Source organism: Leiobunum rupestre, chromosome 2, assembly GCF_980474605.1.
Source record: "Leiobunum rupestre chromosome 2, qqLeiRupe1.1.hap1, whole genome shotgun sequence".
Classification (NCBI taxonomy): domain Eukaryota; kingdom Metazoa; phylum Arthropoda; class Arachnida; order Opiliones; family Sclerosomatidae; genus Leiobunum; species Leiobunum rupestre.
The window spans coordinates 62071900-62089185 of NC_143385.1; the positions used below are offsets into that span (position 1 = coordinate 62071900).

A 17286-nucleotide genomic window follows, 5' to 3' on the forward strand; every position below is an offset into this window, starting at 1 on the left:
TAGCCCTAATACTCCGGAACAGGCGAATAGTTTATGGGCCGGAATAATTCTCATCCCCGGAACAGGCGAATAAAACGTTTTAGGGTAAAAAGAGCACACTTTTAGTCCGAGAACAGGCGAAAAGCAACCACTAATTATAAACCTCGTACCCTAGATTCGAAATAACTACCTGGGTCGTAGTCAATTATAGTGTTTACCCACTTGCTGCCGGAACTCTGAAAAAAAACTAGCTCCTTAGTTGAAATGGTAACTAACTATAGATAAAACCAAGAACGTATATATGTATAAGAACGTTGAACAAAAGGCATCGCTTGGGCCATGATTTAATCGGTTTCAGAATAACTTCGCCCTAAAATCCGCGTGCAGCGCGCGCTTGAACTAGAAACGGTTTTAGCCTTTAGCGCGCGCCGCACGCGGTTTTTAGGGCGAAGTTATTCTGAAACCGATTAAATCATGGCACCAGGCGCCAATTAGATCGTTCAACGTTCTTATACATATATACGTTCTTGATAAAACCACGACCAAGTTTAAGAAAGCGCTGTGCGCGAACAGCGCGTCTTCAAAGTTGGTCCTGATAGGATAATGGCAGCGACCGATGGAGGCCGTTTTTTCGGAAGTCACGTGCCGGAAGTGGGTAAGCGCTTCGATAGAAAACCGTCAATCAGAAAGCTCTCGGAATAGTTCTTTTTGTAAAGTAACACGGCGTTCTAGTTTTAATCTGACTCTTACGTCACAGTCTCTTACTTTTAAATGTTAAGAGCGCGCGCTACAGTCGAGAGGATATATTGTTCTAGCGCGCGTGCAAATCGCGCGTGCGAAGAATATACTAAATGAAATAAAGCTGTGTCTTGTGATGTAAGAGCAACATTTTATAGAGTGCTAGCTGCAGTTGGTGCGTTTTTAAAAGTTAATGACGTCACAGCCGTAGCTTCCGTAATAGTTGTCATGAAAACTCACGTTTTTTCTCAATAGACGTTTAACCTTACTGGACTCGAAACTTAATAGCGCGAGCGGTTCTTTTATGGCAGCGGCTCCTCCAGCGCCATAGTGGCATTTATTGGAAAAATTTCCAACCAAATAACAAAAATGTGCGCGAAATTAAGCAGACGACGGTAGACATTCGTCTATATCGCTCGTAGAAAGTAAGTTCATTTCATTTTTAATAATAACTTTCAGGTTTACTAAATTATAAAACAGGTAATTCAGTATAAATAAACTGTATTAAAACTTCAAAAAGAGAACGACTGCAAAAAGGCCGTGAAAAACGCAACTAACTCTAGTTAGTCGACAGAGAGAGTGAGAGAGAGAAGACGACGTAATGAAAATATAATTTTCTATTTTCGTGGAAATGTTTCGCGATTCTCTCGGTAGGAGCGCTGCGGGCCGATGCCAAATGAAGAACGCGGTTTGTTGATTAAGTTCCGAGTCCAGTGCCGGGAGTAGTGGCTCACTCCTGTAATCCCAGGCGTCCGGGAGGCAGAGTTTGTGGATGGCCGTGTGAGGACGACCACCAATCCCTCAACGGGTGGTCGGCATACTTCCGCCACGGGTGTCCCCACCCCTGTCCCCACGTATCCCCCCGTTGGCGTGGCCGTTACACATATCTCGCCCTGATTAATCAGTTATTGAGTGCTGGTGTCTAAGGCCTTGGGTCGACACCGATGTGTGGATGTCAAAAAAAAAAAAAAGTTCCGAGTCCAGTAATATTCGTCCAAGGTTTAACATTGGTGACGACGCAGGGTTTCAAGCTGCTGGTACTCTATTTTATGGAAACATCTATTCGAATCTCGATAAATTATGAATTTAATGGAAAATCGGTTAAAATTGTAATAATTTATTTTAGTTTTTTGTTTATGAGAAGATTTTTTCAATACGCCTAACTTGACATAAGCATTAATAATTTTTGTTGGCCTCTCATATAATAACTTCGACTAGTTTAACGTAAATATTCCTACAAAATGTAAGTTTACCTCCAATTTTCAACCGTACGATAGTGTTTTCTGGCCTTATTATAATTTGAATATCCGAATCTGGACATAATGCAAGGTTCCTACAAGCGCTCGAACGCACTATGGACATAATGGTCAGGTTTTTAATGGCAGATAAAAATCCTCGTGGAAAGAAACATTAATACTACCTAGAAACTCCGTAGCGTATCGGTTTCGGAGTACTTCCCCATACTAAATCGATGCAAAAATAAGGTTCATTTAAACTCTACATATTTTCCACACGCTATACGACGTCTAATGTTATCATATATAACGTAATCACTCATAAGTAAGCCATTAAAGTATTTTCTTTAATGAAACGGAATTTGAGGTTAGTGAAGCCTAAGAGCAACAAACACAAGGAGAACGCAGCTAGCCTTTAAACACGCTAACCGAAGGGGTGTGTACGAATTTCATTGGACGAGCGTCACGAGCCTTTACGGGACGCTGAACGTAAGATAATTTCCGAATTTTCCCCTTCCGCCGGCAGCTGACGCTAAAACGTCTAGCCAATGAAAAATGTACACAAGAAAATCCACGACTTTTGACGGGTTGCGTTCTCCTTGTGTGGGGTGTTGTGTTTGTTGCTCCTAGGTGAAGCGGACTTACAAGGAGAGTACCCGAGGTGTTTATTGCCGATTTTGTTCAAAGTCGGGCGTAATGTAGACCTATATGAAATATGAAATTTCCCAAAAGGAGACGTTGCACTACCCATTCGATTTGCTATGGCAACCGAAAATGTTTTTGATCACTTAAAACAATAAAATCTCCATTTAAAAAAGCATGGGATTTTCTCGGTTTCACAGGGTCCTCGCTACGAAAATTTTGAAAATCACGAAATGTGTAATTTGGACCACATTTAGGTAAATTTCATCAAGTTTGGGTAAATTAAAACATTTTTAGGGTAAATTTGTTACAAATTTTGGGTAAAATAAGGAAAAAATCTTATTTTGGTTGTAAGTGGTCAAAAACATTTTCGGTGGCAAATCGAAAGGGTAGTGCAACGTCTCCTTTTGGGAAATTTCATATCTCATATAGGTCTACATTACGCCCGACTTTGAACTAAATCGGCAATAAACACCTCGGGTACTCTCCTTGTTAGTGCACGCGCAGAATTCCTCGCGCGTTTCTAACGTTAAAAATCTATAAATTAAAGTAGAGGTTAAAGTTTAAAAAAAAACCACCTTTGGACTATAATGTAGTGAAATTAGGCGAAAAGGTAGAAAAGTCCATAATGAAAAGGGGGGAAAAAAGCTAAACCCTAACCAATTCAAAGTGATGATAAAACTTACGAAATACTAGGACCAATAGGTCATCGATAATTGACGGATTTTAAAATGACGTTTTAGCGCGCGACACTACAGGTACATGTCTTGGGCACACAGCCTTCTTTGCGTGCTTTGTTGACCATAACATGTAGAGGTATTTTCACGCGCAAAATTAATTTTAAAAGCCGTCAATTAGATTAAAACGCGAAACTCGGACCAAATAGATCTTAGAGTCGAAAACCAATTAAAATTGAATTTAAATAGCCAGAATATCAAGCGGTAGACCGGTTTCACCCTACTTGGAGCTCATCAGTACCACCTTGGATTAATAATATGTAACATATTATTAATCCAAGGTACCACGCAGGGAAACTGGCTTGGAAATAAACCGAAAAGATAAACTAAGCCTAATCATTAAAAATTTCAAAACGCGTTGCGTAGCAACGGAAATCCGAATATGGGGATATCCAGGAGCAATAAACACAGCAACTCACACAAGGAGAACGCAGCCCGTCAAAAGTTGGGCATTTTCTTAGTTTTCAGCGGCCTTCGGAAGGGGGAAATTCGGAAATTGTCTTCCCCCCGCCCGTAAAACGCTCAGCATAAAGGCTCGTCGAATGAAATTTGTACACAACACTGCGTTAGCGTGTTTAAAGGCTAGCTGCGTTCTCCTTGTGTTTGTTGCTCCTAGGGGGATATAGACGCTTCAATAAATCATCGCCAAGAAGTAATATTTCCGAGAGCCAGGACCTGCAAGTCACTGTTTATGTAGTGCTTGTTAAAATAATGGAAATTTTCCACCTTTACAGTAGCAACAAGCGTTCCCCATTGCGTTCCCTTTTAACCAGGTAGCTTTTTATGACATATTAAGGCTTGGCAAAAACACGACGTTCTGTTTACAGGTGAAAAGGTACCATTATTTCCACAAGCACTATATAAACAATACCTGGCGGGTCCTGGCTCTCGGAAATATTACTTCTTGGCGATTTCCTGTTAGGATGATTTATTTAAGCGCCTATTGGTGGATAATGAAATGTGCGATAAGATAATAAAAACAATTTTAATTCCATTTTATTTAATTTTTGACTCTAAGATCTATTTGGTCGGAGTTTCGCGTTTTAATTTAATTCTCGGATGACCTATTGGTCCGAGTGATAATTTCATAAGTTTTATCATTACTTTAAATTGGTTAGGGTTTAGTTTTTTTTTGCCCCCTTTTTATTATGGACTTTTCTACTTTTTCGCGTAATTTAACTCAACAATTATCTATAGTTTAGCTCGTACCTCGCGATCACGTGATTTGACTGATTTCGTTTCCATGGTGACCTTTTCAATAGCGCTAGGATTATAAGAGTGTTTGCATTTTTGGGTCCGCTTATTGTGTGTTCAGCGTGAAACAAGGTCTCATTGAAATATTTTCTATTCAAACTTATGAGTGTATATGTAACATATGATGCCACTGTATTGATTCACGCGCCGACTAACTCTTTTGTCTTTTACCTTGTTGAAGTATGTAATTACTCCCCAAACTTGTCGAATTCAACAGTTGGGTGGTAGAATCCTGTTGATTGGAGGGCGCTGTGACAAAGTGCATGACAGGATACATTACTGGAAAATGAAAAGCAAATCAGATTTTCAATGATGTTTACATACATATACAACATATAAAGTGCTAAAAAGTGTAGCATTCTGGGATTTCAGTCATCGACTTTCGCTAAGCCTTGGCTATTTACAATTGTACACAGACTTTGGCTATACAGGGTGTTAACTAAAAAACGATACAAGGCCAATAACTTCAAATGTATTTCAGCTAGGAATTTGAAACTTTCAGGGCACAGAACGTGCAGGACATTTTCAAATTTTGCGAACGGGATTTTGAATCTCGAACGGTTTTCAGAGCACGATTTTCGTGTTGATTTCTGGTTTTTAAGGCTGATTTTAAGATTTTGGAACTGATTTTCGTCCAGATTTCGGGATTTTCCTGTTGATTTCAAAATCATTTTTCTCTAGAGAGTACGGGATTTTTACGAATGTCGGACCCATCGGCAGGAAGTCACTTGACAACGGAAATTTCCATGACCTTGAATCATGTTTTCAAGGTCATTTAAAAATTTATCTCGAGAACCATTAGAGCTGGTTTCAATTAAAAAAGTGTTCCCCTTCACATTTTAGGTGTAAATAACTTTGATCCTTCCTTATTTGACCAATAACAAGTCGAAAAAATTTAGACAAAGGTCGTGATGAAAATTATGTACCAGAGACCTGGTTGAAGGGCTAATAACTCGAACAATACTCATGTTGGAGTATCAAAATTTGAAAGGTTCGTGTTTTGCATCGGGTTAAAGACATTTAGACTTAAAATTTCAATTTACACATTTTTTTAATTCGAACTATTTCTCTAAATCCATTGGTTCTCGAGATAAATTTTAAATGACCTTGAAGACATGGTTCAAGGTCATGGAAATTTCCGTTTTCAAGGGACCCGTGGGCCTCTGCACGGTCAATGTGTCCTGAAAATTTCAAATTCCTAGTCAAAACACATTTTGAATTATTGGCCCTGTATCGTTTTATAGTGAACACCCGGTATATAATATGTATGCATAGCGTGGCAGCCCATAAACTTGAGCAATAACGGTTTCCGGCCCTTTTGGAATACGGAGACTTCGTGGAAAGTAATAAACACGTTTCCGTTCTTATAACGAGACCATTTTAGGGATTTAAAAGACAATTTCAAGCTTAATTCTCCATAAAGCATATTTTGATAGAGAAGCAATAATATTATACTAAAAGCGATCGAAATAACGCAGTGCATTGCAGAATGTGCTTTTTAACAAGCATTTTTACGTGCTTTAACTTACTCGCCCTGGCTGAGCATTCGCCATCCATGAAAAATACATCCCTTACTCCTATAAAATTAATTTGCCGTTTAATTATAATTATATTATTACAATTCTTCTGAGCAATACACAAATATGTTAATTTTTCTTAATATTTTACCAGAAGTAAATGAAACGTTGTTATTATAAATCATAAGTATGCGATTACGTTCCAAAAGTGTGTCAGCTAGTCACAATAAATACGCAAAGCCCCCCGCGTTTGGAAAAACCATTTTTGAAAACCAAAACGCCTGAATTAATGGCTTTAAAAGTCGCTTGACGACTTAGGTCTAAGGTGGTGCCTTGGGTATTAGTCTAGCTGATTATTATTATTATTTCAAAATTATCATTTTTTATTTAAAAAATAAATTAATAATAATAATAATAATAATATTTATAATTATTTATAAACAAAACTGCAGATTTATCGATTTAATCATTAAAACAACACAAATATGATGTAGAAAATGCTAAATTAGAAATTTGTTATTTGGGTTTTTAACATTTTGATATATTTTTTGAGATGTACACAGGTTGAAAACCACTGGCTTAACCGACTTAAATCCCGCAGTTTATAAGTTTCTTGCGTTGCCCGCTACGTGACGCTATGTAAAATGAAAAGGCTAATTAGTGATATGTATGGAGTGACGTAGAATCATGGTAGAATTGATGTAATACCCTCTAGCGGAAAAAGTACGGAACTTAAATACCAATAATTTGGGAAATAATTCTAGACTTGTGCAGAAAGTTCTTACTTTTCTGGTCAATTTAACTAACTTGGGTTCATTTTACATAGCGCCACGTAGCGGGCAACGCAAGAAACTTATAAACTGCGGGATTTAAGTCTGTTAAGCCAGTGGTTTTCAACCTGTGTACATCTCAAAAGAATATATCAAAAGGTTAAAAACCCAAATAACAAATTTCTAATTTAGCATTTTCTACATCATATTTGTGTTGTTTTGATGATTAAATCGATAATTCTGCAGTTTTGTTTATAAATAATTATAAATATTATTATTATTATTAATTTATTTTTTAAATAATAATTTTGAAATAATAATAATCAGCTAGGCTAATACCCAAGGCACCACCTTAGGCCTAAGTCATCAAGCGACTTTTAAAGCCGTCAGCTTAATTTGACATTGAAAGTAATTACTACTCCAAGTAAAGCCGAATTACCTCCTCCCATAACCTCTTTAGTGCCACGTTATATAGACCGATATTTATTAATTTTAATAATCTTAGCACGTAAACATAATTGAAGTCCTTAATTTTTATTGCTTCGACTCTAGTCAGTCGGTCTTATGGGTTGCTTCTGTGCGCCATGGACCAAGAATATAAAATAAAACCCACACTGTGACAACGGGAAATTGGGAATGTTAATTTATTTCATGACAATGGGAAATTGGGAATGTTAATTTATTTCATGACAATGGGAAATTGGGAATGTTAATTTATTTCATGACAATGGGAAATTGGGAATGTTAATTTATTTCAACAAACTTGGTGTCGTTGCAGCTTGGATTAACAATAGTAGTGCCTACCTGGATATACCACTTGGAAAAAATCTGACCAGCAAATGGATTTTGCGACAGCAGCGCCGCTTCGGCGAGGTTAACGGAGAATTTCCGAAACTCCCGTAACACGTAGCCTTCTACAAGGTAGAACCCGTAACAAACACTTAGCAAACGCACGCGGAACGATAGAGTGTTATATCCAGGTAGGCACTACTATTATTTATCCAAGGTTGCAGTAAAGCGTTTTTTACGTAAGACCATAAGCCTATCATAAGGTCCCCAAAAGTAAAGGTCTAGCATAGAGCCCCATGTTTACGGCATTGTCCATGCGAGAAGAAAATGAACGTACGACGATAGGGCAGTAGCGACATCTTCTTTTCAAAATTTCTACGCCTAAATTATTATCTTACTTGGTAGAGCAGCCACGCTCGGGTTGATATATGCCGCACAAAACGCGTCTAAATCTCAAATTTGAAAAATAAATACCTTCAGAAACAAGTTATCCTATTTCTAATAGCCAGTTTTAGGTTCTGATGAATCATTTTGCAAAAGATAAGCGTTAATTTTAAGTTTTAAAGCGATAAAATTGTGAATAAGCCTTATCCCACGTGGTTCTAAGTTTAAAACGTTCGCGCACGGCTTGCGCGCATTCATAATTCATTTCACTAAATTTATTTCAGAAATGCCTAGTTGAGGATGTAGCCACTAGGAGGTGCAGATTTTGAATACCTACCTCTTAATAACGGATATGTATGTAGTCTAGATTATCTTTGATGTGATCGTCAAAACTTTGGCCTAGACCTTTGCTTATGGGGACCTGATGATAGGCTTATGGCATGGATTAAATAACCTGACAGGGATAGTTCTCTCTAATACATTTTACTATACTACGAGTTGAAGATGTTTGTTTCAAACGAGGCTGCCAGATATTTTTGCCGTCCCCTCAATTTTACCCCCTTTACCGATACAAATCCGAAACAAGATTTTTTGATACGTCGCCATCTCGCGGCGGCTTTTGGCGGATTTAATATTTTTCCAACGGTTTGTTTTAGTACATTTGAAATTGAGATATTCAATCGTGGTCAGTACCTCAGTGGCTCTGGATTTTCCTGGTTAAATGTGAGAAATAATAAGTACCTTTTTCATATTGTTTTTTAGCCATTTATGTATATCACTTAATTTTTCGTTAAATTGTTTATAGGCTTTCAAACTGTAAACAAGTTTTCAATAGATAGGCCTTGGCCTACAAAAATAATAATTTCATCAATCGCGATTGCACCCCCTTTGCAATTTTTCCCCCGTGTATCGGTAAAATCGCGACTTCCGGTCGTTGACAATTCTGGCCACCAGGGTACGTCTGGAGCAAATATTGTGCCTCAGAGAACTATCCCTGTAAGGTTATTTAATCCATGCTTATGGTAAGACCCAAACAATTTTGGGATTACCTTTTCCACAAACCACAAAACAACGCCGAAATTGCCAAAAGTCATAATTTTTCGCTAGCCCTACACATCGACAAGATTCAAACAATCCGGACTCAAAGTGTGGTTTTTATTTTTCATTTTTGTTCGCGTTTTTAAACCAGCTGGTCAATTTGCCAGAGCTTCGAAAGATCGGAAAGATCAATATGACGATAAAGTAGATTACGCGACAAACGAGAATTGATCTATGAACTTAACTAATGCGTAAAACAAATATTTTCCATTGTGAAATTTATCGTATTTAAAGCATTTTATTAAATAAAGGTAAATATATAATATCATATAACCAAACAAATCGAAAGGTAGCTTAAATAATTAAAAGGTAATAAATAAAAAGAATAATAATTTAAAATTGATTTTTTTTAAAAATAGACCAAAGGAAAATAGGGTATCGAATAGTATTACTTGTGACTGTGCCAAAAATTACACAGTCCAAAGAAAATGGACGTTTAAAATTAAAAAAATAACCATAAAGAAACTTAAATGCATACGGCACAGCTAAACACGTTTGGTATGGATTTATGGGGGCATAATATGAAATCTAGGAATTATTAAATGTATTCACTATTTAAAAAATTTATGTACAACGATATTTCAGGTGCACAAGGAATTTTATTTAAAATAAATAAAAATATTTACAACCCGACTAGTTTCGGACAAACTATTGGTCCTGAAATATCGTTGTACATAAATTTTTTAAATAGTATATTTGCGCAAGCTAAAGCTTAAAACCATTTTAATAAATGTATTCAAACAAATGTAGATTTAAGTAAAAATTATCAATAGAAAATACTATGATCACGTTTGTGTGTTATAAGGTCAACAGGTAAAGATTATAGAAATCAATTTAATAATATCTATTATTATGAAAAGTTTTCACCTTTTCAACAAGCGTAATAGAAACAGTAACTTGCAGGTCCTGGCTCTCGGAAATATTATTTCTGGGCGATTTCCTTGAAGACGTTTTATTTAAGCACCTATTGGGCCACGCCTACCGTGTTCAGGGTTGCCACACTTCAGAAATAACAGGGAAATTTAAATGTGCTGATTTTACGATTCGTGACCGAAAACTATCGCAACGCCCCCTTTCGTTCGCCATTGAAACCTAATTAGGTAGCGGCTAAAGCAGAAGATATTAGTTTTTCGTTATCGTTATTCGTAAATTTGACTTTATAAATAACGATACTTGCATTTATATAATTTTTGCATAGTTTGCTTATATTTTAAAAAGTTTCTATTAAAAAAAGTACTTATGACTTTTTAATTTGCCTGTAGCAGACGCTACCTCGGAGAAGCTAGCGCCACCTAGACTCGTTTCGGTTGCGACAAGGTTGCGAATAGAAAAAATCATTCTTGGAGCGCTGCAAATCAGAAAAACCGGGGTGGTTTTCCCGGCGTCTGACGATCGTACGCCACGTCTTGTTTCCCGGCCGTAACCAAAGAGATAAACGACTGCTCTGCATACGAATCCAAAGTAAGTAACGCGTAACAGGCTTCGATTAATCTCCCAGGATGATAATATTTCCAAAATGACGCGTTTAATATTCTGGGACTGACACACCCTTGGTCAGACAGATAAATACGTCTACATTTATACGTTTTTACATAATAACCGTAAAATTTTGGGCTGTTTCGACGCGGTTTAAAACTTTTAATATCGATGATATTTATACGGGGATCTGGTTTTCTCTTATGAGATTTTGAATAAATTAAATTTGCATTCTTAAAGAAATTCCAAAATGGGAAAATGAACACAGGCGCATTTGAGAAGCAATTTAAAAATTTAAATATTTGTTAAGTAACTTTAATAATGCTTAATTTATATCGTTAGTTTAATTTATAATAGATCTGTTTTAAATGAATTTTTTATTAAATTAATTCTAAAATGGAAAGTAAACAAAAGTAAATTTGAAAGGTAATTTAAGTTTTCGTACGCTCTCAAGCTCGTAGCATTTAATTTAAATATTTATATGGTTAGATTAATAATACTAAATTTATATGGTTAGATTAATAATACTTAATTTATATGGTTAGATTAATAATACTTAATTTATATGGTTAGATTAATAATACTTAATTTATATGGTTAGATTAATAATACTTAATTTATATGGTTAGATTAATAATACTTAATTTATATGGTTAGATTAATAATACCTAATTTATATTGTTAGATTAATAATACCTAATTTATATTGTTATATTAATAATACTTAATTTATATTGTTAGATTAATAATACTTAATTTATATTGTTATATTAATAATACTTAATTTATATTGTTAGATTAATAATACTTAATTTATATTGTTAGATTAATAATACTTAATTTATATTGTTAGATTAATAATACTTAATTTATATTGTTAGATTAATAATACTTAATTTATATTTTTAGATTAATAATATTTCATTTATAATGTTCAAATAGTTATACTTAATAATGTTCAAATAGTTATACTTAATAATGTTCAAATAGTTATACTTAATAATGTTCAAATAGTTATACTTAATAATGTTCAAATAGTTATACTTAATAATGTTCATTTAGTTATACTTAATAATGTTCATTTAGTTATACTTAATAATGTTCATTTAGTTATACTTAATTTAAGGATAATTAAACTAACACTATAGTTTTATAATGTTGGTTTATTATTAATATTAATATTATTTAAAAATATTTAATTAATATCGTTAATTTAAAAATATTTAATTAATATCGTTAATTTAAAAATATTTAATTCATATCGTTAATTTAAAAATATTTAATTCATATCGTTAATTTAAAAATATTTAATTTACATCGTTAATTTAAAAATATTTCATTTATACCGTTAATTTAAAAATATTTCATTTATATCGTTAATTTAATTTTTTTTTATTATATCATTAATTTAAAAAAATTTAATTTATATCGTTAATTTAATTATTTTTATATCGTTAATTTAAAAATATTTAATTTATATAATTAATTTAAAAATATTTACTTTATATCATTAATTTAAAAATATTTAATTTATACCGTTAATTTAAAAATATTTAATTTATACCGTTAATTTAAAAATATTTAATTTATACCGTTAATTTAAAAATATTTAATTTATACCGTTAATTTAAAAATATTTAATTTATACCGTTAATTTAAAATATTTAATTTATACCGTTAATTTAAAAATATTTAATTTATACCGTTAATTTATATCATTAATTTAAAAATATTTACTTTATATCATTAATTTAAAAATATTTACTTTATATCATTAATTTAAAAATATTTACTTTATATCATTAATTTAAAAATATTTACTTTATATCATTAATTTAAAAATATTTAATTTATACCGTTAATTTAAAAATATTTAATTTATGCAGTTAATTTATATCGTTAATTTAAAAAAATTAATTTATAACGTTAGTTTAAAAAATTAAATTTATATCGTTAATTTAAAAAAATTAAATTTATATTGTTAATTTCAAAATATGTAAATTATATTGTTAATTTAAAAACTTATTATATATCATAAATTCAATTATACTTAATTTGCCAGTAGTTATTTTTTAATCAAATAAATTTAATTAACATAAGCTTAGTAAATTTGGTATATTGTTACACGCATTGTTTTAAGCGCAAAGAGCACTTTTTTATATAAAAAATTATAAATTCGCTGTGGTAATTAATTTATTAACGTGTAAGTTATTAGACATAATTAGCCAATTATAAAATTGTAGATAATGACTATTATTAACTTCCCTGAGTTAATAAACAATTAGTTGTATGGGGAGAGTTTTTAATTAGACTATCTGATCTTACCTCCTTTTTCCATGGTTTTAATAACGACTCCGTTGCGAAACCAGGGATGTTTTTGTAAGGCACTGACCAAATGTTGTTGGTTTAATGTGTATGATATTTTCTCGGTTTCCGCTGGCGTCGCGAATGAAAAAATGACCTTGTGAGGCTTAGGTGAACCCAGAATACCGTTCAGTTTCAAAGCCGACATCTTGATTAACTTAATTTGAATCCAAAATGAGATAATCTACGTGGTTCTAGGTCGCATATTAGTTGCTGTAAAAACAAAATAAAAGTTAAATTTAATTTGAATTAGGCTTTGGAACCATATGGACCATGGTCAATTTCGAAGCTAAATAATTTTATCACAGAATAAGCCTAACATTAGGTTAATTTTATTACAAAATAAGCTTAAGATAAGGGTAATTTTATCACTAAAATAAGTCTTACATAAGGGTAATTTTATCACTAAAATAAGTCTTACATAAGGGTAATTTTATCACTAAAATAAGTCTTACATAAGGGTAATTTTATCACTAAAATAAGTCTTACATAAGGGTAATTTTATCACTAAAATAAGTCTTACATAAGGGTAATTTTATCACTAAAATAAGTCTTACATAAGGGTAATTTTATCACTAAAATAAGTCTTACATAAGGGTAATTTTATCACTAAAATAAGTCTTACATAAGGATAACATAATCACAAAATATTTTACCATGGAGAAAACGTACGGAGCCGTATTGTACAACAATTTTCATGCGTCAATGTGAAGCGTATTAGATAAAGCATGGACACTGTATCTCTAACCGGACGGGAAAAGCAGCCTAAAAGAGGTACCCCTTCACTGTCCGTTTGCGTCCTACTTCGTATTAGCTGAAATAGTCGGCCGTACTCGATTCGCAGGGCCGTCAAGGTCATTCGGAAGAATGTAAACCCCCATTTCAAACGGAACGTTTTGTCGACCACGTGACGAATTATATGGCCTTGACAGCCCGAAACTTTCAAAATTCTTGAACCTCCCCCCTTTACAGAGAGAAGGTAGCGGCGGCAGGTGATTTTGTATGGTGGAAGCTACAGCTTTTCCCGTCCGGTTAGAGGTACAGTGTCCATGGATAAAGCGACTGACAAACAAGGGGATAAACACCGGATCTTTATCCCTCGCGTGAATCAGGGTGTTGACGGCAATGAGAGAGCGCCAGTAGGATAATCTAAGGCTTTGATGTCACGAGGACGCTTCACGTGCTAAAAAGATCCGGTGTTGACCCCCCTTTTGGTCAACCCCCATTTTCCAGCTGACGTCCCAGTGACATTTTAAAATTGTACCGCAACAATACGACGGTTAACTTTTAACTCGTTTTCAAGCCTAGGCTTAAATATGGTTCTTCGATTAGACAAAGCTCTAGATTTCAAAAAGTAGCATTTAAATAATATAATTGAAGGAAAAATATGAATAAAAGTTTCTTAGCCCTCATTAGCTAATTAAGTATTAAGTAGGCTGGTCACTATTTTTTATCGCGCCATCTTTCGTCAAAATGCCATAATTAGCTGGAAGAATAAAGTTGTAACTCCAAAATCGGAGTAGAACCCTCCTTGTTTGGTAGGGTGCATCATGGACTAATTAACGAAGCAAAGAGTATAAAAACTACGTAACCTAGAGATATAATGACGGTCGATACATGGAGAAAGCAGTAAAGGAAGTTGTAGCAACCGGGGGGGAAGGCACTCAGTGAATTTGTACTTCAAATTTCGGTACCGCAGCGCCACTACGGCAGTATTTAGTACAATAAATAATAAAACCGGAGAAAAATGGCAGTTACGGTGTTGCGGAGGTGCTAAATTTGGCATTTTGGATATTTAATTGTCTAATATCTGTCAATTCAAAAAAGTGACAGTAATTGGTTACTGTTTCGTGATTTTTTTAGTTAGAATTTGTGGATTCGTTGTTTCGGTGTTTATTTTCAAAAAGTGAAGAATAAGGCGTTTGTTCTCTAACGTTGCCAAGTCCTAAAGGTAACCAATTCCTTAAGGAATTTTCAAGAATGTTGAACTAAATCAAAATGATTGCCACTTAAAACTGCCGTAGTGGCGCTGCGGTACCGAAATTTGAAGTGCAAATTCACTGAGTGCCTTCCCCCCCGGTTGCTACAACTTCCTTTACTGCTTTCGACCGTCATTATATCTCTAGGTTACGTAGTTTTTATACTCTTTGAACGAAGGGACACCCCGTTCCCATGTTATTCCTATAGGGAGCTTCGAAAGACCCTGGTTAAATGCTCTTCCTCTTTTTATCCCCAACCCCCCCGACAGAAATTTACTCGGGTCAAAACGTCACAAAAAGGGAACGGCTACCGCCATCTAGTAGACTAGTAGTTTTCAATATCACTTCTGAATTTTATGTGTTTTTTTATTCCATTCCCTAAAACAAAATTCTGAAATTGATAGCGATAAAAAGGCTGTTTATTAAGCCTTGGTAAACACTTACCAGAAACAAAATCGACATCCCATTCTTTTTTCCCCTTTTTTTAAGTGTAGAAATGAATATCGTTTCATAAGTTAATGAAGAAAAATTCATTTTCTATTTACTTCAAATTAAGAAGGACAATTCTAGGTAATTTAAATCCAAAAAACGAAACTTAACGCGCCACAACATGGCAGCCACATGGACTAGCTTTTCTCATCCCCGTTTAACTCTAGTTTTCCGTTAGTTCTTAACTATAGCGCCAGAGCGCACATTTAACAATCGCCCGAAGCAAATATAAGGAAACGGGGTGTCCCTGTGTTAATTAGTCAATGGGTGCAGCTTCTCTCTTTTCTCGCTCATGGCGCTAGTCTAGAACGATAGCAGAAACACCCAATTCTTCTATTAGAGGAAGCGTGCCCGCCCTGAAGAAGTTTTCTCACTTGAAACCTTTATTGTTTCATATTTAGCGTTTAATTTTTAAATGGACCCTTAATTAACGTATAAACAACAATATCCGAGCTATAAATTAATTATTTTCATTTTAGTTTGGATATTTATTCAAATATAATTTCTTAATTATGAGGTACGTGGTTTTAGATTCACGAAAGGCGTTCTAGTAGATATGAGAAATTAAAGCACTACCAAAGCGGGGATACTTTTAGTCGAATAATTCCTCAAAAACGACTGTATTTCACACTGCGTATTACACGTGGTTAGAAATATGAGGGGAGGGAATTATGTATTGCCCCAAATTCCTGAAAAGGTTATACCAGAGAGTGTAAAGTCGCTTCGCTACAGAGAGGCGCCTCTTCCTATCCCCGTAATGTTAAAATTTCGTGGTACGTTTTTTCCCCATGAGAGCGTTGAAGAAGCAGACGACAGTGTTTGGAATTCCCGGACACACGATGGCACTGTAAAATTGCTTATCAAAGAAAAATAAATTTTGCTCTCAGTAGGTTAAAGTTGAATTCAGCTCAGTCAGCTGTGATGTTGAATTATTTTAACTATTTAAGTAAAACAGTTGATTTCGTAAGAAATATAAAAAGTAAGTACAAGAAAAATCCCTCCCTATTTCATTTCAATATTAACAACTATACTTTTTTAATATATCAAAAGAAATTCGTGGAATCTAAAGTGGAATATTTTATGGGCTGGCCAAGTCTTAATTAAATATACCAAAACCATGGTAGAACATTGGTGTTTTGAATAGCAGCGGTGAATTAAATATTCTGAAATATAATTAAGAACATTTTCTTTTAGAAGGTTTGGACTTTCAATGGCTTTGAAAATTTCTAAATATCGTCAGTGAATTGTCCTTATACCTACAGTTCTGAAGCTACCATATATTAAACCTTTCCAATTTTTCTTTCAGCATTGGTATGTGGATGTATTGATCAGTCATTGCTCTCTTACAGTGTGTTTCATTGTTTAATGTCCTGCTATTGCAGCAATCAAAAAGGCCGTTCATGTGTAAGAGGAACTCTGCTGTGTATGTGCTTTCAATTGTTAACTCTCCTAATCCCAGTGAACAGGCCATTTGAATTAGAAACACTTTGACTGCAAATTTGGGCAGCTAAAGTGACTTTCATGTTAGAAAATGCTGGTAACTTGATATGTTTACGTTTCAGCTTATGTGTGCTTTGAAACTTACCAATTTCTTAGTCTATTTTGAAAAAATGTTCTAGGACTGCCCAAGAAACTCGATTGCCTTCCACTATTATGGGATACCGTTTGAAATTGTTCCTCACACTTTTCAAGAGATGTGGAGGATCAATTTCAATGAATGGCTTTTCCACTGATATCCCCATACTTTTGAACAAATTTTGATTGCCTGTTCCTTGGTCACAGACTACAGCTTTGACAATAAGGCCAATACGTTTTAGGTGAGTTACGCAATCATG

At 34.2% G+C, this 17286-nt stretch overlaps 2 protein-coding genes across 5 annotated transcripts in view; one reads left to right on the forward strand and one right to left on the reverse strand.

The window, feature by feature from the left end:
• LOC149958649 (uncharacterized protein C01C4.2-like) overlaps positions 1–17286 on the reverse strand; it is a 48615-nt gene that overhangs the window by 2010 nt on the left and 29319 nt on the right. For 2 of the 3 annotated variants that reach the window (XM_090165999.1, XM_090165998.1), the window contains 3 exons: positions 12945–13196; positions 6115–6162; positions 4757–4864 (listed from right to left, as the gene is read on the reverse strand). In XM_090165999.1, coding sequence (XP_090022125.1) covers positions 4757–4864; positions 6115–6162; positions 12945–13131 — 343 coding nt within the window. In that variant the 5' untranslated portion in view covers positions 13132–13196. The remainder of the gene's footprint in view (positions 1–4756; positions 4865–6114; positions 6163–12944; positions 13197–17286) is intronic. The other variant, XM_090166000.1, reaches the window with a different exon arrangement.
• Arp6 (Actin-related protein 6) overlaps positions 1–17286 on the forward strand; it is a 53726-nt gene that overhangs the window by 697 nt on the left and 35743 nt on the right. The window contains exon 1 of one of the 2 annotated variants that reach the window (XM_090165996.1): positions 10587–10604. The exons of the other annotated variant lie outside the window; for it this stretch is intronic. The gene's annotated coding sequence lies outside the window, so the exon portion shown is untranslated. Of the gene's footprint in view, positions 1–10586; positions 10605–17286 lie in introns of those variants that run through there. 2 annotated transcript variants of the gene reach the window in all.